The sequence below is a fragment of the Notothenia rossii genome (assembly GCF_949606895.1).
Source record: "Notothenia rossii genome assembly, chromosome: 3".
NCBI classification, from domain to species: Eukaryota; Metazoa; Chordata; class Actinopteri; order Perciformes; family Nototheniidae; genus Notothenia; species Notothenia rossii.
Window position 1 is genome coordinate 27471462 of NC_136901.1, and position 16875 is coordinate 27488336.

The 16875-nt window shown below is 41.4% G+C and overlaps 1 protein-coding gene across 1 annotated transcript in view; it reads left to right on the top strand.

Moving 5' to 3' along the window:
- The window catches only part of pcxb (pyruvate carboxylase b), a 298980-nt gene that overhangs the window by 264904 nt on the left and 17201 nt on the right, over positions 1-16875 (top strand). Inside the window, 3 exon segments of the mRNA XM_079671136.1 lie at positions 4627-4784; positions 5568-5654; positions 14030-14209. Of these exon segments, the coding sequence (XP_079527262.1) occupies positions 4627-4784; positions 5568-5654; positions 14030-14209 (425 nt within the window).

Below are 16875 nucleotides of genomic sequence, written 5' to 3' on the forward strand. Positions count from 1 at the left end.
AATGATTTGAGTATCTTTAAGATAATTCCATCTGAAAGCCAATGATTATATGTTCAAGGTCCCATGTCATGGCCATTTCCACTGATCATAATTCCATTGTTGAGGTCTACTAGAATAGATTCATATTGTGCAATTTTCCAAAATCACTTTGGTTTCTCATACAGCATCTCTGTAAACTACGTGTACTCACTGAATTTCATTCTCTGCCTTTAACGGCTCGTTGTAGCTCCAATAGCTCCAGCCCCCGGCCTCCCTGTGAGCAGTGTGCTCTGATTGGTCGGGACGTTGTGAATCGCGCTGAGCTCCGTGGAGGTGTGGTTTCCTTGTTTAGCGATACAGCGAAACACAGCCAAACTCACCCTGAGCACACACAAAGTCACAGCTGAAGTAAAAACAATAAGTGTGGCTTGATATTGAGTAAGAAAAAGGTTGATAAACGCTGTGAGAATGGGTCTGCAGAGAGAATTTCGCCGCGATCCCAACTGTCTGTTATCAGCCTGCAACCAGGGAGGAGAGATCAGCAGAGCTGCCTGCACTGAGTGTGTGTGTGTGTGTGTGTGTGTGTGTGTGTGTGTGTGTGTGTGTGTGTGTGAGGAAGTCCGTGGATTGGTCAATTTGGACCAATCAGCGGGGGCTTAACGTAACGGCTCCGCGGACATAACGTAACGGCTCCACGGATTGGTCCATTTGGTTCCGGGTAACGCATGACATCATGCGGTACCCGGAAGAATCAATGGACAATGACGTATCTCCAACGAGGTGTTTTGGGAGGTATTTTCTGTGTTAGAGTTTTACTGGCTACAGGGTTTACTTTGAGGGTTTTGACTCTGCAGACCGTTTACATGCATAAAAACCTTCATAACACACAAGGGGAAGGGTAATAACCAGAAAAGCATGACATGGGACCTTTAAAAGGATTACAAAGCGGAAACAGGATTGTATTTATTTAGGCAATGCTCCTTGTATTTCTTCCTGTAATTACCTGTAAAGTAAGTTGTGAGCACCTAATTTCCAAACAGATAACATGATCTTAACTTAATGTGTGTGATGCAGCCACAGTAGTTGTAGAGCAGCGCACATCCTGCTGTTGTTAGTCTCTCAGGGCAAATTTCAAGAGAATGGCTTTTTTTTCTAGGCTCATTGTTTAATATAACTGTAGAAACAAGCACACAGGGAGGAAACTGTCGTAGAAGATGAGGCTAATTCTGTAATAGTCCATGAAGCAGCACAGCGACAGGGCCATTACGGCATGCTGTGTTCAGAGTGCGATGCGTGACTTGTGTTCTGAAAGTGAACTCTCTCTGTGGACATATTTGAGGCTGACTGCAACAGGTCCACGTCCGCTCTCATATCGTTCAGGGCAGTGTAGGAAGCATCAGGGACAGAAAGTCTCCCATCAGTCAGACACAGTCCACGTTAGTGACAGAATATCAATGTGTGAGCTTACAGTTCCCTGAAAAAAGAGCGAGAGAAGGACAAGGTCGTTACTCAAGAGCGAGAGGATTTCAAGTGTCAGTTTATTCCAGGCATTTTAATTTGCCTCACTTGAGACTGAGATTGGGATGCAGGATGTCTCCCACAAACTCACTCTCACACATGTGTGCATACTTATAGTGCATCCTGATGGGGCCCTGGTCCCTGCATTATGCATACACATGCGGAGAAACTTCCAAATACTTTTCTACCTGTCACCTTGTGCTCGTCTGCTCTATTCATCTCTGCCTCTCTTTATGCGCCTCATCTACTTTTGACTTTCTCTCTCCTTTTATAATCAGACACAGTACTTTCTTGAATACTTCCAAACCTCGCTGACACCTCTCTGTTTACTGCTTTCCCTCTCTTTCTCCCATCTCTGTTACAAAGCAGTCTCTCATGTCTTTTCTCATCACCCTCCATTCTTCCACATTGTGTCTTCATCCTCCTCCTCTTCCCGCCCTCTCACTCAGAGACAAAGTAATTAAGAGCATTTTACATCCATATTTCACTCAGTCACAATTTGCTCTCCCCCTCACTGTCTCTCAGTGTCTCTTCGTCAAAGCACGAGCAGCGCTTCTCTGGTTAATTCATTTGTCTCTCAGCTGTCACTTTATTTATTCATTCAGCCACAGTGTTTGTGTGTGTGTGAGCGGATTTAGAAGCCATGCATATTCACAAACACTCACGCTGTTGAATGATGACACACATTAAAGTGGCCCTTGTGTTTGCTTGACACAGCGTTTACTGCCTCTCCTCATGAATCATGCATGGCTTTAATTGATGAGGAATTCTTAGCTGCCACAACAATGCAGCCGTCAAAGATGTAGCGGTCATCAAACACACAGAAGAATGTACTCAAAGCAGAGATATTAGTGTGTGTATGCTCTCAACCACACCGACAAGGTTAGCCAACGTGTTGACCTTCTTCCTCACCTCCCTCCTCTTCCTTTCTTTATCCGTCTGCGTTCAATTTCCCCCTCTTTTGTCCCTGAGTCTTCTCATGCTCATCCGTCTTCATCTCTGCGTCTTGGTTAGCTCTCATTGTCTCATCAACCACAAACTGTGTGTGTGTGGCTATCTCCCTACAACTGTGTGTATCTGAACACAACTGTGTGTGTCTCTGTTTGTCGGCTGCATTAGTGAGCTTGTGCTGCTAATGAGTTGTATATTGATAACACTTTGTCACTGCCGAGCAGCCGTTTAAATGACGGATATATGTGCGTGTGCATGTCTATGGTATACACATAGCACAATGTTGTAGTGATTGATGATTTTGGGAGCGTAACCAGCAGTCCAGAAAAAATAAAGCTGTATTTACCTCCGGTGTGATTTAGAAAGTGTCAGAATCCATTTGCAGCTGCTTTAAAGGATGCAAGGTAAAATAAACATTTTAATCCCCGGAGGCAAGATAGGTCGTCGCAAAAGCAAAAATCAGCTAGATAAAAGACATTATTGTTATTCTCGCTTCATCACGGCCAATTTTCCTGAATAATGCTCCTCCACGACAAAGTGGGTCGATTCAGCTTAACTTAATATGCTTTGATAGAACTTTCCAGCTCATACAGGTGTGGTGTTTTACTGCTTAGACTTTTACTCAGGAACTGAAGAAGAATTACTTAGACCGTTTTCATTTCGGATAAGTAGAACAATCTAGGCTAACGAGCGGGACAGCTATAAGCAGTTGACCAATCTCAACAGCAGTGGCGAACCTTGTCTATCACAACTGGACCTTCAACACACACACACACACACACCCACACACACCCTGGAAAGAGGTTTTGCAGCACAGGCAGTATGAGAAAATGAAGGACCCTTTTGAACATTAAAGCATGAAAACATGTCACAGTAGAAGCACACAATACTAATATGAATTTGAAAATGTACATAATATTTCCTCTTCAGGTACAAGCAAACAGCCAAATTCACTTAATGTATTAAAAGAATAATGCCCGTTGTGAATATCACACTCAAAGATTGTGTGGTAAGGGGAGCAGTATGTAATAGTTTAAGTTGCTATTTTAAATTGGAGAACAAGGTGCTGTATCGTAGAGGCGGCCTGACCTGACCTTTTAACATGCCGTCACTTCCACTTGTAATCAAGGCTGTAATTTCAAATGGAAGCGTAAATGAACGCTCCAAAGTGTTCTCAAACAGAGAAGGAAATGGAGCTATTACTGAGCGGCTTGGCAGGCAGCGGATTTTGAGGAGAACCAACATGCACATTAGCCTCACATTAATTCCTCAGTGGCTCCAATTTTCCACAAGGATCACAGTGGAATCAAACAAACACTTTCTGGAGTAAGTGCTCGCTTCATCATGACAATTCACTCTGTTGTAAGCAAGCTTAGTTTGTCTCTTTAGCATGGAGGACGCTCACTGCAAAGATGTTTCTGTCATGGCATTCAAACAGATTTTCCCATTTAAGGTAATCAGCTTTAGAGAGAACACCTTACCTGGCTGCAGCAGAATGTCATGAATACTAGCAACAGATGGTTCTTTTATGGATAGCAAAATATCACAGGGATTTAATGAGCAGCAAAGGCAGGATGTAAACGAGCGCTAATGGATTAATAGTTCTGCTAAACCAACACTGTAGCTAAGGACCGTTCAAGCTTTTCTGGCCTGTAACCTTTGTTTGAGTCCCACATTTTTACTGACATAATACCATTTTGAACAGTTGTCAAAAAAAAGTGATTGCTTGGAAGATTGTAGAAATGTCTCTGCTGCCATTTTGGTTTCACCTTTTTGAAACTATGGACCCTTTATTGTAGTGCACAAAAGTTAGCAAACTGGACTGGTTTTCCCCGGTGCAAGTGAAAATGAATCTTGACACACTGTCAAAACTGAAACGTTTCACATCATGTTTATATCTTTATCAAAACCAACAGCATAAACCCAAGACAATTTTACTTCGGCAAAATAAGAAGTACAGCATATGAGTATTATCCCCATAAATATATTACTATATTCCAAGGTTTTTATTTTTATTCGGTAAACACAAAAACATTATCACAATGCATTTGTAGTTTGCATGTAGTTGCCCCTTGCTTGCTTGTAGTCTTTGGAGAAATTGCATCTCAGTTTAAAAGGACAGTAGTTCAAAGAAAGTGTGCATGGCGGCCATTGATTTGATGTCATTCTGTGCTGCAGGCATCGCTCTGGAGAAGGTGTTTGACTACAGCGAGTATTGGGAAGTAACGAGAGGCCTGTATGCTCCATTCGACTGCACGGCCACCATGAAGTCTGGAAACGCTGACGTGTACGAGAACGAGATCCCCGGAGGACAGTACACCAACCTGCACTTCCAGGTACACCCAGCTATTCTGGTCCTTTTTATTCTGTTTTGTGTAAGTGATTGATTTTGAAGCTAAACAATCTCCAAACTGGATTCCACAAAGCCACATGTTTAGCTCTTGCATGGATGGATGGATGTTAACACGGATTAGTGCAGTATGACATTACATTTTGGTTCATTGTTGTCAGGTGCAACTTCCCCTTAATGCTTATTTGACTGTCTTATTTCAGAAAGCAGTCTTAAAACAATATTGAAGAGAAACATAAACGTATTTTCTCCTACATTCGATAAAAATATACATTGTTTTGTTTGGTTCAAAGGTACTCTAGACGCAATAAGTGAAAGCAAGGAGGTGCATTCATCAGTGGCACTGTTTTTAGAAACTCCCACAAATGTTGCTCGAACAACTAATTTAGTTTAAGGTACAACCAGGCTGTCTCCTCTGTGCTCACTCACAGTCTGAGATGTCTCACAGTGACTGAATCGAAAGCTCTGTGCAGCTGCTTGAATAAAACTGTTTGTGCTCATCCTGTACACTAGTGTGACTCATTTAAATCAATATTATTGAACAAATACACCATGTACCAAATTACAGTTTACAGGGGCTTACCGCACCGGCCCATCTGGCCTTTGCTACACGAGCGTCCTCTCCATTTAAAAGCTGTAGGTGTCACTTCACAAATTACAGCTTTGAATCAATGACTGAATGAGCCTTGATATCTTTCCTCTAACTTAGCATTACAAATATTATTTTTCTCCACTCATTCCTTCTGTTATTCACTGTGGCTCTTTGCAGGCTCACAGCATGGGACTGGGAAATAAGTTCAAGGAGGTGAAGAAGGCCTACACCGAAGCCAACAAACTCCTGGGAGACCTCATTAAGGTGAGACATGAAGAGTGTATCCATGTCTTACTGCATGAGATCACACTGGTGCGCTTTACCAATCGGTGCTGCACACACACTGCAGCACCGAGATGTCTCTGGCATGTGTTTTATATTTCTTCACTGACTCAATCCCAGATTAAGGTTTATTTTCTGTGCAGCCTGACAGTCTGTATGACCTTCTTCTGAGTCTGCCGTTTTTTCTCTCTCACTCTACACACCTTTTTATAGTGTTGCCCTCTCCTCACACATTTTCACTCTAAGCTGGCACCTATTTAGTGCTGGATTGCTTCTTCATTTACCTGAGCAGGGTATTTGTATTCAGCACTGATACTGAGTGTGGTTCTTTGTGTTTCCTTTCTCTGTTTAAATTAGCATAGAAGCTTGATTTCCTGAAGGGCACATTAATCATAGTCGTGGAGAGGGAGCTCCATTGCTAATTCAGCTGTCAACTATTTCATTCTCAGCCCAAATTCACCCTCATCCCCTTTTTTTGTTTTTCACTATCTTTCATTAATTCCGTTTTCTCTCCCTTCATTATTTACTATCACCGCTTAGTAATAGATTCATCCCTCTTTCATCGTGGTAACACTCGCTCTGTAATTATTTAGTTTCCTACTTTGCATTGTCTTTCTTTATCACTTCTTTTCCACCTTTCCATCGCAAAAACATTTGTTCCTCAGCCATCTCGTTTTAATTGGCTCTCTCTGGATTGAGATTCTTCTCTCTCTACTTTGAATCTGTCTATTATTTTTGTGTTTCTTCCACAATGTCCCCTCTATATTACTCCTCTCCCCGATTTCCTTTCCCACTCCCAAGTTTTCCTCATCAATTCCTCTCCCCATACTCTATCAATTCAATTAAGACTCGGTGGGCTTCACTGCACAAGCCAATGTTGTCTTGATTTGCCTGCTGCTCTGCTCTCTGCTGTGTCCTGTTAGCCCGACGACGGCTGCGTCTCTCACACACACTCGTCGATAAAGGAGTGTGTGCTTGTCAGATAAAGATATCAAGTACACACACCACACACTGAGCAGCCGAGGGATATACACTGACCATGCTCTCACACACACATGCCTCCACCGCCATATCTCTGCAGCTCAGAGCTTTAGTGAAGGATTGTGCTTGTCTTAGGACTTAATTTATAAACCACTTCAGCCCCAATGTATAAAATAATAGCAAAGCACTCCTCTATGCCCGTTTATATAAGTGAAATATAATGTGTGATTTAGGATCAGGTCCAAAAGGGCTCTTTCTTAGCCAGTGCTACATCCTTCCACCAAGTTTAATGAAGGACCCTTATATATTTTCACAGGTAATTTTGGATTTAGAAAATATCAGTTTTTATCAATCACTGCCCCACCCTACCATGACTAAACTGTTATTATGTCAGAAGTTTAAATGTTTAATCCTCATCACCATTTCAATCAAAGTAATTAGCTTTATCTTGATTCCTTATTTTCTTAGCTTATTATTGCCGTTTCCTGAATTATCAGGGAATAAACAGATTTATAGGCTCATTGGCTCCCGCTTAATTCCAAACGAGAAGGCTGCGACTAGTCAGAAATGTGTTTCCTTAAATGCTCATAAGGCTAACTGTTTGATATCTCAAAACAAATTCCAGTATAATCATAATGTTGCTAAGCATCCAGTGCAAATGTACCCACACTGCCAGAATCCATGGGCATGAGTCACAATTATGAAGGACTTTGTTGAGGATACAAAAACACCCGTAGTCTTCCTTCGCTTTAATGCTGATTTTATTAGTCCGTTGAAAAAGTTTTAAAACCATGCAGCCATGAAGTTTGCATGTACAACGTGATAAGTGCCAGTGTATGTTTGCACACTGCTTGTAAAAAGTCAACTTGAGACAGAGTGTGTGTAGCTAGCATGAAATGGGATAAGAAAGTAAATGGCATGTATTTAAGAGCTGCTGGTATTAGTATAGTATAAAACTATTATAATGCCTTCTGGCCCTTTTTCCCATCCTTAATAATTCAATGGATTCTTAGTTTATGATGTATTTATCCCAACAGTCAATCCATTGGTATCAAATGGATGATATGCAGTGCTGTTTTCTAGAAGAGAGCAGTGCTCAATTCGAACAGGAAGCCATTGAGCAGTCTGTCAGGTGGAGGAACCTTGAAGCAGCTGATGCAGCTGAGTGGTGACAGCAGACAGGGATTTATGTGTTCTTCATACAAACGTTGTGCAGCATGGCGTCATTCATCCTGCTCCTCTCTGCCGACGCACACCTGCAGGTCCTCGTCCCCTCATCGTCCTCCTGCTCACGTCCTCTAGTTGTGTTTTCTGCCAGATAATAACAGGGAGAAGTCCTCTCCTCTTGTTCTGAAGCGTATGATTATTAATGTGTTGCTTAAGGGCTTATTTCCTTAAGCAAGGAACAATTCAACTAAACAAAGATAAACTCATGACTACAGGCTCCGTTGATCTGTGTATTTTTTTTTATATCTTATGCGAGGTGTTACGCAACATGTCCAGTAAATTACAGTTAATGATATCTGATTGCACCTTCGGACCATGTTGCAAATAGACAGCATGAGCCTTTTCTAAAAGTATCAGTAAAGCAGGATGAAAATAAGACTATTCAGGTTTCTCCAAAGATATATATAAATAATAATATATACTCTTCAACAGATTTTTTCCAATGAATCGCTAGCTCTATCAAATGTCCATCACAATGACCTAAAGCCAATGGTCTCTAAAAGAATACTTTCTAGACATTGTTCTAAGAGTAAGATTGACACCACTTAAGATGGCCAGTGTATTAAAATCACAAATCGAGATATCGTTCTCTGCTTTATATACATATTATATATTATTTCTCGAAATCTGATCCAACTACTGTCTTAAACGTATTACTCAGTAATGTGTGCGTGCATTTAAACATGGTGGGTGTGTAGCTGGAATATTTTTGTATCTGTTGGTTCAGTTGAATGTACTTAACTTCTTATTTCCTATTCATTGTATTGTGTTACATTTTCAGAGGCATTGACTAAAGTAGGCTTACCAATGCAGCTACTTCATAAAGACTTGTTTTGATTGAGTTACCAAAAGAAAATTGACTCTTTTGTTTCAGCTCAATTTATTTTAATAATAATATATAATGCTTTAGGTGTCATAATAATATATTATAAACCAACATATCAGGAGGCAATGTAGACTGTTAGGTCTGTTTGTCAGCAGAATTACAGAAAAACGACTTGCTGGATTTCGGAGGGTGCAGCAAGGGCAAAAGAAGAACTCATTATTTTGTTTAGTGTATTGGAATCACACGGCGGATACGCTCATTATTCTCCACTTATGGAAACAGCCTTGGCGGAGGTCTCTGCTCTCCCAGGGCCTCTCCAACTCTGCACTCCTCTTCCTCTGTTTCCCTCCTCTCCTCTTCATCGCTCGGCCTCATCTGCCGCAACATGAGCTTGTCAATACAAGGAGGACAAGTTGCATTTGTGTGTATGTTCTGTCGTTTCTCCTCTCCCTAACTTACACTGCCACTTCCCTTTTGGAAGTACGGACACGTCTCCACTCACCTCCACTGTGTCTCTCTCACAGGTGGAGCCTCTGCTCTTGTTGCCTGTGGGGCTGCAGATGTCTATTACTCTTGTCTGCTCTGTTCTCCTCCCCTCGGTTCATCTGTCCATCCCTTTCTTTCTCTCTCTGCCCCTCTCTTAATCATCCTGTCTGTCGTCTCTCCCTCTCTACTTTCACTTTGACTCACCTCCCCCTCCCACCTTCCCTCATTTCGATTACCCTTCCTTCATGTATCTCTAATCTTTCTATCGTTTCTCCTCCTCCTCTGAGTCTCTCGTTATCGCTCCTCTCTCCAGTCTCCTCCTCTCCTGACAGGTACTATTCTTCACTCTGCCCCTTGTTCTGCTGGCTAGCACTATTGTGTGTGTGTTGGTGTGCCTTCTTTCACACTCTCACACAGATGCACACTCTGCTGCGGATGATATAATCCTTTGCCCATTAGGGGAGTTCAGGTTTGGATAGAGTTGCATAACAAAACAAATTACACACAGAATCACACACACACACACACACACACACACACACACACACACACACACACACACACACACACACACACACACACACACACACACACACACACACACACACACACACACACACACACACACACACACAGGCACCAGAGTTGTGCTGTCAGGAGTGCAGCAACACTTATGGAGAGCTGTGCATTAGTGGAAGGAGGGACAAAAGGCAGCAGAAGAGGAGTGTGTGAGAGCTAACATGCAGATGGATGGAGAGGGCAGGTCAGCGCTGAGAGATGGAGGTGGATGAGAGTTTAGAGGGTTGTGTGTGTCAAGTGTGATGATATGAGGCTGTGTGATGAACTGTGTAAGGTTACAGAAGAGTTTAAGTGTGTGTGAGAGAGGCTCTGAGAGATCAGGGTGCTGCAGGCTGAGGGCAACGAGCAACCTTACTGAAGATGGAAAGGCACTAGATGCTTCTGTCCACTGTTCATATGGGAATTCAATGTTCAAGTGAAGCTGAGGTAAACTGAGATAATTATTTGAGATGCAATAGCCGATGGGGGCCATAAGTATGAAAGAAAGTCATTTTTGTGTGGATTCTCTTTTTAAGTCTTTCAGATTGAGAGAAAATTGCTTTTCTCTTTTGTTAGGGAACCACATCGCTTAACTTTTCAAAGTTGTCTCACTCTTACCTACTGTACAGTAATACGCCCTGTTAGTAAAATAAAACTCGTTGACCTTATAGCTTACGTCATCTTCAGGCAAATAAACGATGTAATGCATCATAAACAACATGACATAAGACATTTATTCCAAACAACTCACTAGCTATATTTCACATCTTCTTGACTGCTCAAGATCAAAAACATTTTTTGACTTTGAGCTGTTTGATTTCTTTACTGAAATATCAAAGCCCCATAAAGCTGCTAGTGCACGGTGGTCTGCATCTTCCAGAGTGTGCAGCTGGTTTTAGATGTTGCCTTTTTTTTGTGGATTTGGTTTGTTCAGAGTTTTAAAAAAAGAGATTCCTTACATCAGTCCAACTGAGGAAAACACTACAAATGAAGTGTCTTTTTTGTGTTACATCAATGTTCACAAGCATTGCTGTGTTGGAGGGGAAACAACTATACAATGAAAATGTCACATGCTTAGATCCCGAACCTGAAAGTGTAATTATCTTGTTAACAGTGTTTATAAATGACAGAGGTGTGGACTTCTGACTGAGACGGATCAGCAGCGAGAGTCGGAGCAGGGGAAATCAGATTGTTCTAACCCGGCTCGGCCAGGATGTGATTTACCTCACTCCTCGTCCAAAAGTATAGAAAAGCTCACACATCATGTTGGAAATAAGATTTTCTTTTCCTGTATGAGGCACCCAGAGAGTTGGAGGTGGGTGATTTATCAGCGGAGATTGATAATGAGCACACTCTCGAAGTTGCCTTGGATCAAGGGGAAGAGAAATATTCGGCCGTGGGACGGAGGAAAAGAGGGAGCAGGGAGGGGGGGATTCATGAGGAGTAAAGACTCAGCTGTTAGCGTGAAGCCAGAAGGTATGAGGCAAAGCGGATAGGGATGGAGTCAAAATGATTGTTCATCAGAAGAAGAGAAACAATTGTTAATGTTGCAGAGAATAAATGAGAAGATGGATTTTGAGACAGAGGAAACAAAGGAGACGGTTGAATGTAGAAGAGGAATGCACTGTCAAGCTACCTTCTGTGTTTCAGATAGATTTCAAATAACTCAGCAGTGATTTTTTTCTGGTTCCCCAGCTTTAGAAAGTTAATGGCCTCACAGGGGATTTCAGCAGCCCTTTCAAATCTCTTAAGCCTTCCTGTAAATAGTCATTCTGTTAGAGCAATGTATCATTATCCGCTCTATTCACAAACCCAAATACACTGAGCTTCAGGTGTTGAGGAAGGGAAGTGCACACTTGTTTCAATCAGCTTGCAAGGCTGCTTTGAAAACCGTTGTGAACAGTACTGTTACCATCCTGAGCTGTTATTAAAATAAAGCTTGGATTGTTCTGAAATTCCCCAATTTAAATCTGCAGGGGAAATATCTGTGTACACAGACGCTTCATGTTTTTGGGTCTCCATCTGTCCCTCCATCCCTTTCTCGTTAATCAGTCATCGCAACAGATTAACAGAAGAACATTCTTCAAATGCAGCACAGTCCACTCAAACACAAAGATGAATTGCCCGCTTCTACTAATTTTGTTTGTTTTTTAGATGTATAAACTGTCTAAATTGTTGAAATAGTAGAATAAAAAATAATTTTTAAAAAAGAGTAGAAATATGATGGTTAAAAGTTCACTGTGAATTCACAAGATACATATTATTCAATAATTCATACACTATTATGATGATTTCACACAAACGTCTTATAGGAAAAAGTGGTTGGAGGAACTGATGGATGTACAGCTAGCTATTTGTAACTCCACAGAGAATTCTGTAAATGTGAATCTGGAAAAGTGTGGAATTTTGAAATGTTTGGGAACCCTGCATGAAATGATAAAAAAGAAAACGGTACTATCTAATTGCTCTAGTATAGTACTCCTTTAGTCTCAGAGCAGGTACAGTATGATTCCCTTTGATGAAAAACGACTATTATATAAAGAAAAAGTGTATCTTAATTGGTAGCATTCTTTCCATTAGCAATTATGTGTTAGCCCAGTGTACGATCTGTTAGAATGAACAGGTGCTCTGTATCCTGTCATCTCCAGGGACCAAAGGCTCTAACACACACACACACACACACACACACACACACACACACACACACACACACACACACACACACACACACACACACACACACACACACACACACACACACACACGTACACACACACACACACACACGTACACACACACACACGTACACACACACACACGTACACACACACACGTACACACACACACACACACACACACACACACACACACACACACACAAATTAGACTGTGCTTGTTCAAAGACTAAAGTGATCTCCGGAGATCAGCGAGCCTCAGGAGGCTGTGGTAATCTCAGAACACTTGTGCTTCTCTTTGGCATCACATCTCTAGAAATAGGTGTCAGGTTCTCTTTTGGAGAATGTTTGATCTTTATTCAGCCGTCCGCTCTTACTTCTGTCGTGCTGCCATCAGAAATCATCTGAGTGCACTAACTGCCACACTAATAGGCCTTTTTAGTGAGAGGCCTTCTCTTTGTTCTCTAGCTGTTTTCCATTAAGACATTCATAATGAAACTATGAATCATGCTCATACAGGACACTGTATGTCCTCCGCTGGTGGCTCTAAATTGTGAGACTAGTTTATAATTTCACAAGAGTTTGGTGTTTCTCTTTCCATTATTTATATTCAATTTTAAAGTAAAGCTAGGAAAAAGTTGTGTTGTTCCTTCACAGATGTATTATACACTTTGAATAACTTCTAACCACCTTAAAAGCATTCTAAAGAGAATATTATGTATGACGACTATGAGGATAATTATACACTTTGATGTGTGAGTGAGATGCAGAAAGTGATCCAAAGGTTGTTTAAATGTTTTGTATTAATGGGTCTATTTATTTGACCTCTCTCTCTTTAATGGTCTGAATACCAAATGGAAAACCAGAATCCTTTTTTCCTTCTTCATTCATTAACAGAGTAATAAGTGCAATTTGATATCAGCATCAGTGTCCTTTTAACAGTTAAAAAAGAAGGCCACTTATCACCATTATGCTAATATGGATAGCTATTACCATAATGAAATGGCATTATAAATAATAAAATAATTAAGACTTTATATTTCATTTTTTCTTTCGTCTTTATTTGTGAGGCTCATTTAGTTTTTAGAGAGAAGTGAGGCTCGTGTACCAAAGCCTATGATTAAAGGGACTTTATAGATGTTTGCATTTTTCATTTCTCATTCTGCAGTCGTGGCCCTTTCTTATCCTCAGTGTTTAATCTTCAACGAAAGTATCCTAATAAAACTAAGAGTCTGTCACCACGTTCCTCTTGACGCAGAAAAAATGGTGCATGCACATTTCCACCTGCACACTGCTGACACAAAACCACACAGCAGGACAAACAAGTGCCGACTGCTAACAGCTGCTACAACTAAAACCAAGATTGCACCAATAAAACAAAAGAGTTTTCCTGATGTTTGTCAGATTAAAAGGCCAGAGAAGTGATTGCACCTTTCTTTGTTCTGAGCCAACTGAGATATCATCTGCAGAAGCTGCACTTTAATATCTTGTGTACCAGAAACACTAACCTAAGCTGATATTAGCTCTCCTCTTCACCCTCTCAATCTGAACCAACAGTAGGGGTTGTTCACAGACCGTAACCCTTGTACCTCTCTCCCTGTCAGGTGACCCCCTCCTCTAAGATCGTGGGGGACTTGGCCCAGTTCATGGTGCAGAACAACTTGACCCGGGCGGAGGTGGAGGAGAGGGCGGATGAGTTGTCCTTCCCCCTGTCGGTGGTGGAGTTCCTGCAGGGATTCATCGGAATCCCACATGGAGGGTTCCCCGAGCCGTTCAGATCTAAGGTACAACACACACACACACACACACACACACACACACACACACACACACACACACACACACACACACACACACACACACACACACACCACTTTCTTCCTGAAGTTAGAGTCTAACGTGGATTTTTGACCATTTCCATACAAGAACATGAATAGATTCTAGCTTTGTATTCTTCCTCCATGGCACAAGGCACTATGTTTTTGGGTTGTCTGCATTGAGGGTATTTTTTAAATGTGTCCAAACCGCCCACATGAACTCACATTATAATTGGTTGTCAAGAAGCAGAGTCACTATGAGCCATAACTTAATATTTGTGTGCTGATTATGACGTTTTTACGGATATATTAGTGAAGAACAACTAAAAGGGTTGGTGGAGGACACTGCAGTAAAGGGTGAGATTAAGAGAGGGGTATGAAATGCAATAAAGGTCCCAAGGGGCGGAATCGAACCTGCAATTTCTCAAATAAACACTCCTAATTTGACTCTTAAACAATGTAGGACTCCAAAAGATTGTTTTAATGCTATCTCCTAAGGTTAATACAACCACAATATTTATTTAGTTCCATCTCTTACAAAACTTTCTTCCTTTACTTCTACTTTATATGTAAGAACACATGCAGAGAAAATTTGAAAGCCCATCAGTATGCAGCTGCACACACACGTTGTGTCACATGCTTAGTTGCAGCTGACATTTGCAAACAGTGGAGAAAACCTTGGTATTGCTCTGTCCTCTCTACTCAGTTACCCTGCGTCCGTCCCCTTCTCATCTATTCACAACTGAAAATAGCAAGGGAGCAACTAAAGTGACTGAAACACGAATAAAGACAAGTTTGTCACATTCTCCCAAAATCTGCTGACATATTGGCTTACTTGACATTTCCCCGAAAAGTCAGAGTGTAGATTTTCTATTCCTTGGGGGAAGAAAGGAAACTGGTGAATGTTTTTTCCCCAAATTGTGCTTTTCATAATGTATTATCAGTGAGCTGGCTGCCAACTAAAATGTGAAATATTGGGTACGAGACCCTATCCGCACTTTCCCTCAGGACACACACCATGTCACTGTGTGTGGCGGAGCACATTTTGAGGCTGCAGCAGAGCTTTTGTGCTGAGCCTGATTTATAATCAATGGATTATTCTAAAGTAGTTACTCATCTAGGTGTAGCAAGCCCACCATCTGACCCATATCTATCAGGCTGATATCCACAGCCGTTCATGGCCACTTTAATTCAGTCTAGGGTCTTTTTCTCCTGCCTTGTCACGTTCAGCTTTTTGCTCCTTTCATCACTTAGCTGTACGTTTCTCCCTCACATCTTTCCTCCCCTTTGTTTACATCTCTGTGAAAATAACTCCTGACTTCCTGTCACCCTTACCATCAAGTTGTCCTTTCTCTGTTAAATGGAGTAAAGCTGGGAGATTATACGATCAAATATTTGTCATTTAGCCTGCAGGCAGTCCTGCCCTTGCCAATCGTTGTCTGCTACCTCTCTATTAGTGTCTCTCAATCGATCTATTTCCCTAAAAGGTGGCATGGGAGTCATCCCTACCAAACAAACCGGTTGGTGGAAGTCTTTTCCAAATCCATGTAAATCTTTAGGTCAGCGTTACAAATCTTTGTGCAGAACGTCACTTGTTCAGCATCCCACCTTCAATATTAAATGCAGCCTTTTTCACACAGCTCATAGAACTCATTCTCTGCCTGTCTCTGATCCACAGTGTCATTCAGCCTTGGTTGAAATAGTTTTTGCTCTCCTTTCACAATATTTTGATGTGCCTGTGTTTACATGCAAGCTGTAAGTTTGAGATAAATCTGATTTATTTAGCCGTCACCCTCTGAACATCTCACAGCCCTTACAGAGAATAAATCAAAAATAATTGGTGTCAAGCGCTTCAAAGTTAGATAAAGTAAAAGTTGTATTTTATCACATTCATTTCCTACAACATTGCTATGTTAGTTGGGGCATTTTGTCTCATGAATCGTTAAATCGTACACTAGTTTGAATGTTTGAGTCTGTATTTGACTGTTATTACACTATGAGGTGTGAACAGCTTATTAGTGAGCAGCATTTGCATGCAACTTTAAAGATTTAAACACCATTTAAAGCGATGCATGCTACAGTATAGCTGTGAGATATGTGCATCAGTCGCAGAAGGAAGTAATGTTTCTTTTAAGGATCATTGATGGAATTCATTAGTAATAGAGCATTATATCAAATGCTCTCACATGCATTCATTTCTTGAATGTATTTGCATGCACAGGAAAATCGTTTTAATTAACAAAATGGTAATTGAGGCGTTCCCTCATTTTAGTTCTGCCAGGCTCAGTTCAGATGCAGCGTGGGTGGACAGAGCGGAGACAGCTAGAAGGACGGCAGGGCCAGGAAGGGAAGGATGTGGGAGGATAGAGGGGGGGGCATGAGGAGGCCATCAGCAAGCAAGCAAGCAAGCGGATTCAAGAAAAAACATTATTGTCAGAAAATCCAGCGCATCCCTCAGCACTGCACTCTGAGAGAGAAGAAGAGAAGGACATCTGTGACAATGAAACAAAAGGAGTGTGTTGTTTTTAAAGGTGGGGTAATTTTGGAGAAACCAGCTAGAGTGCGCTAGAATTTGAAAATACACAACCGGAAAAAATCCGCCACTTCCTCACAGAGCCCCTCCTCCAACACAC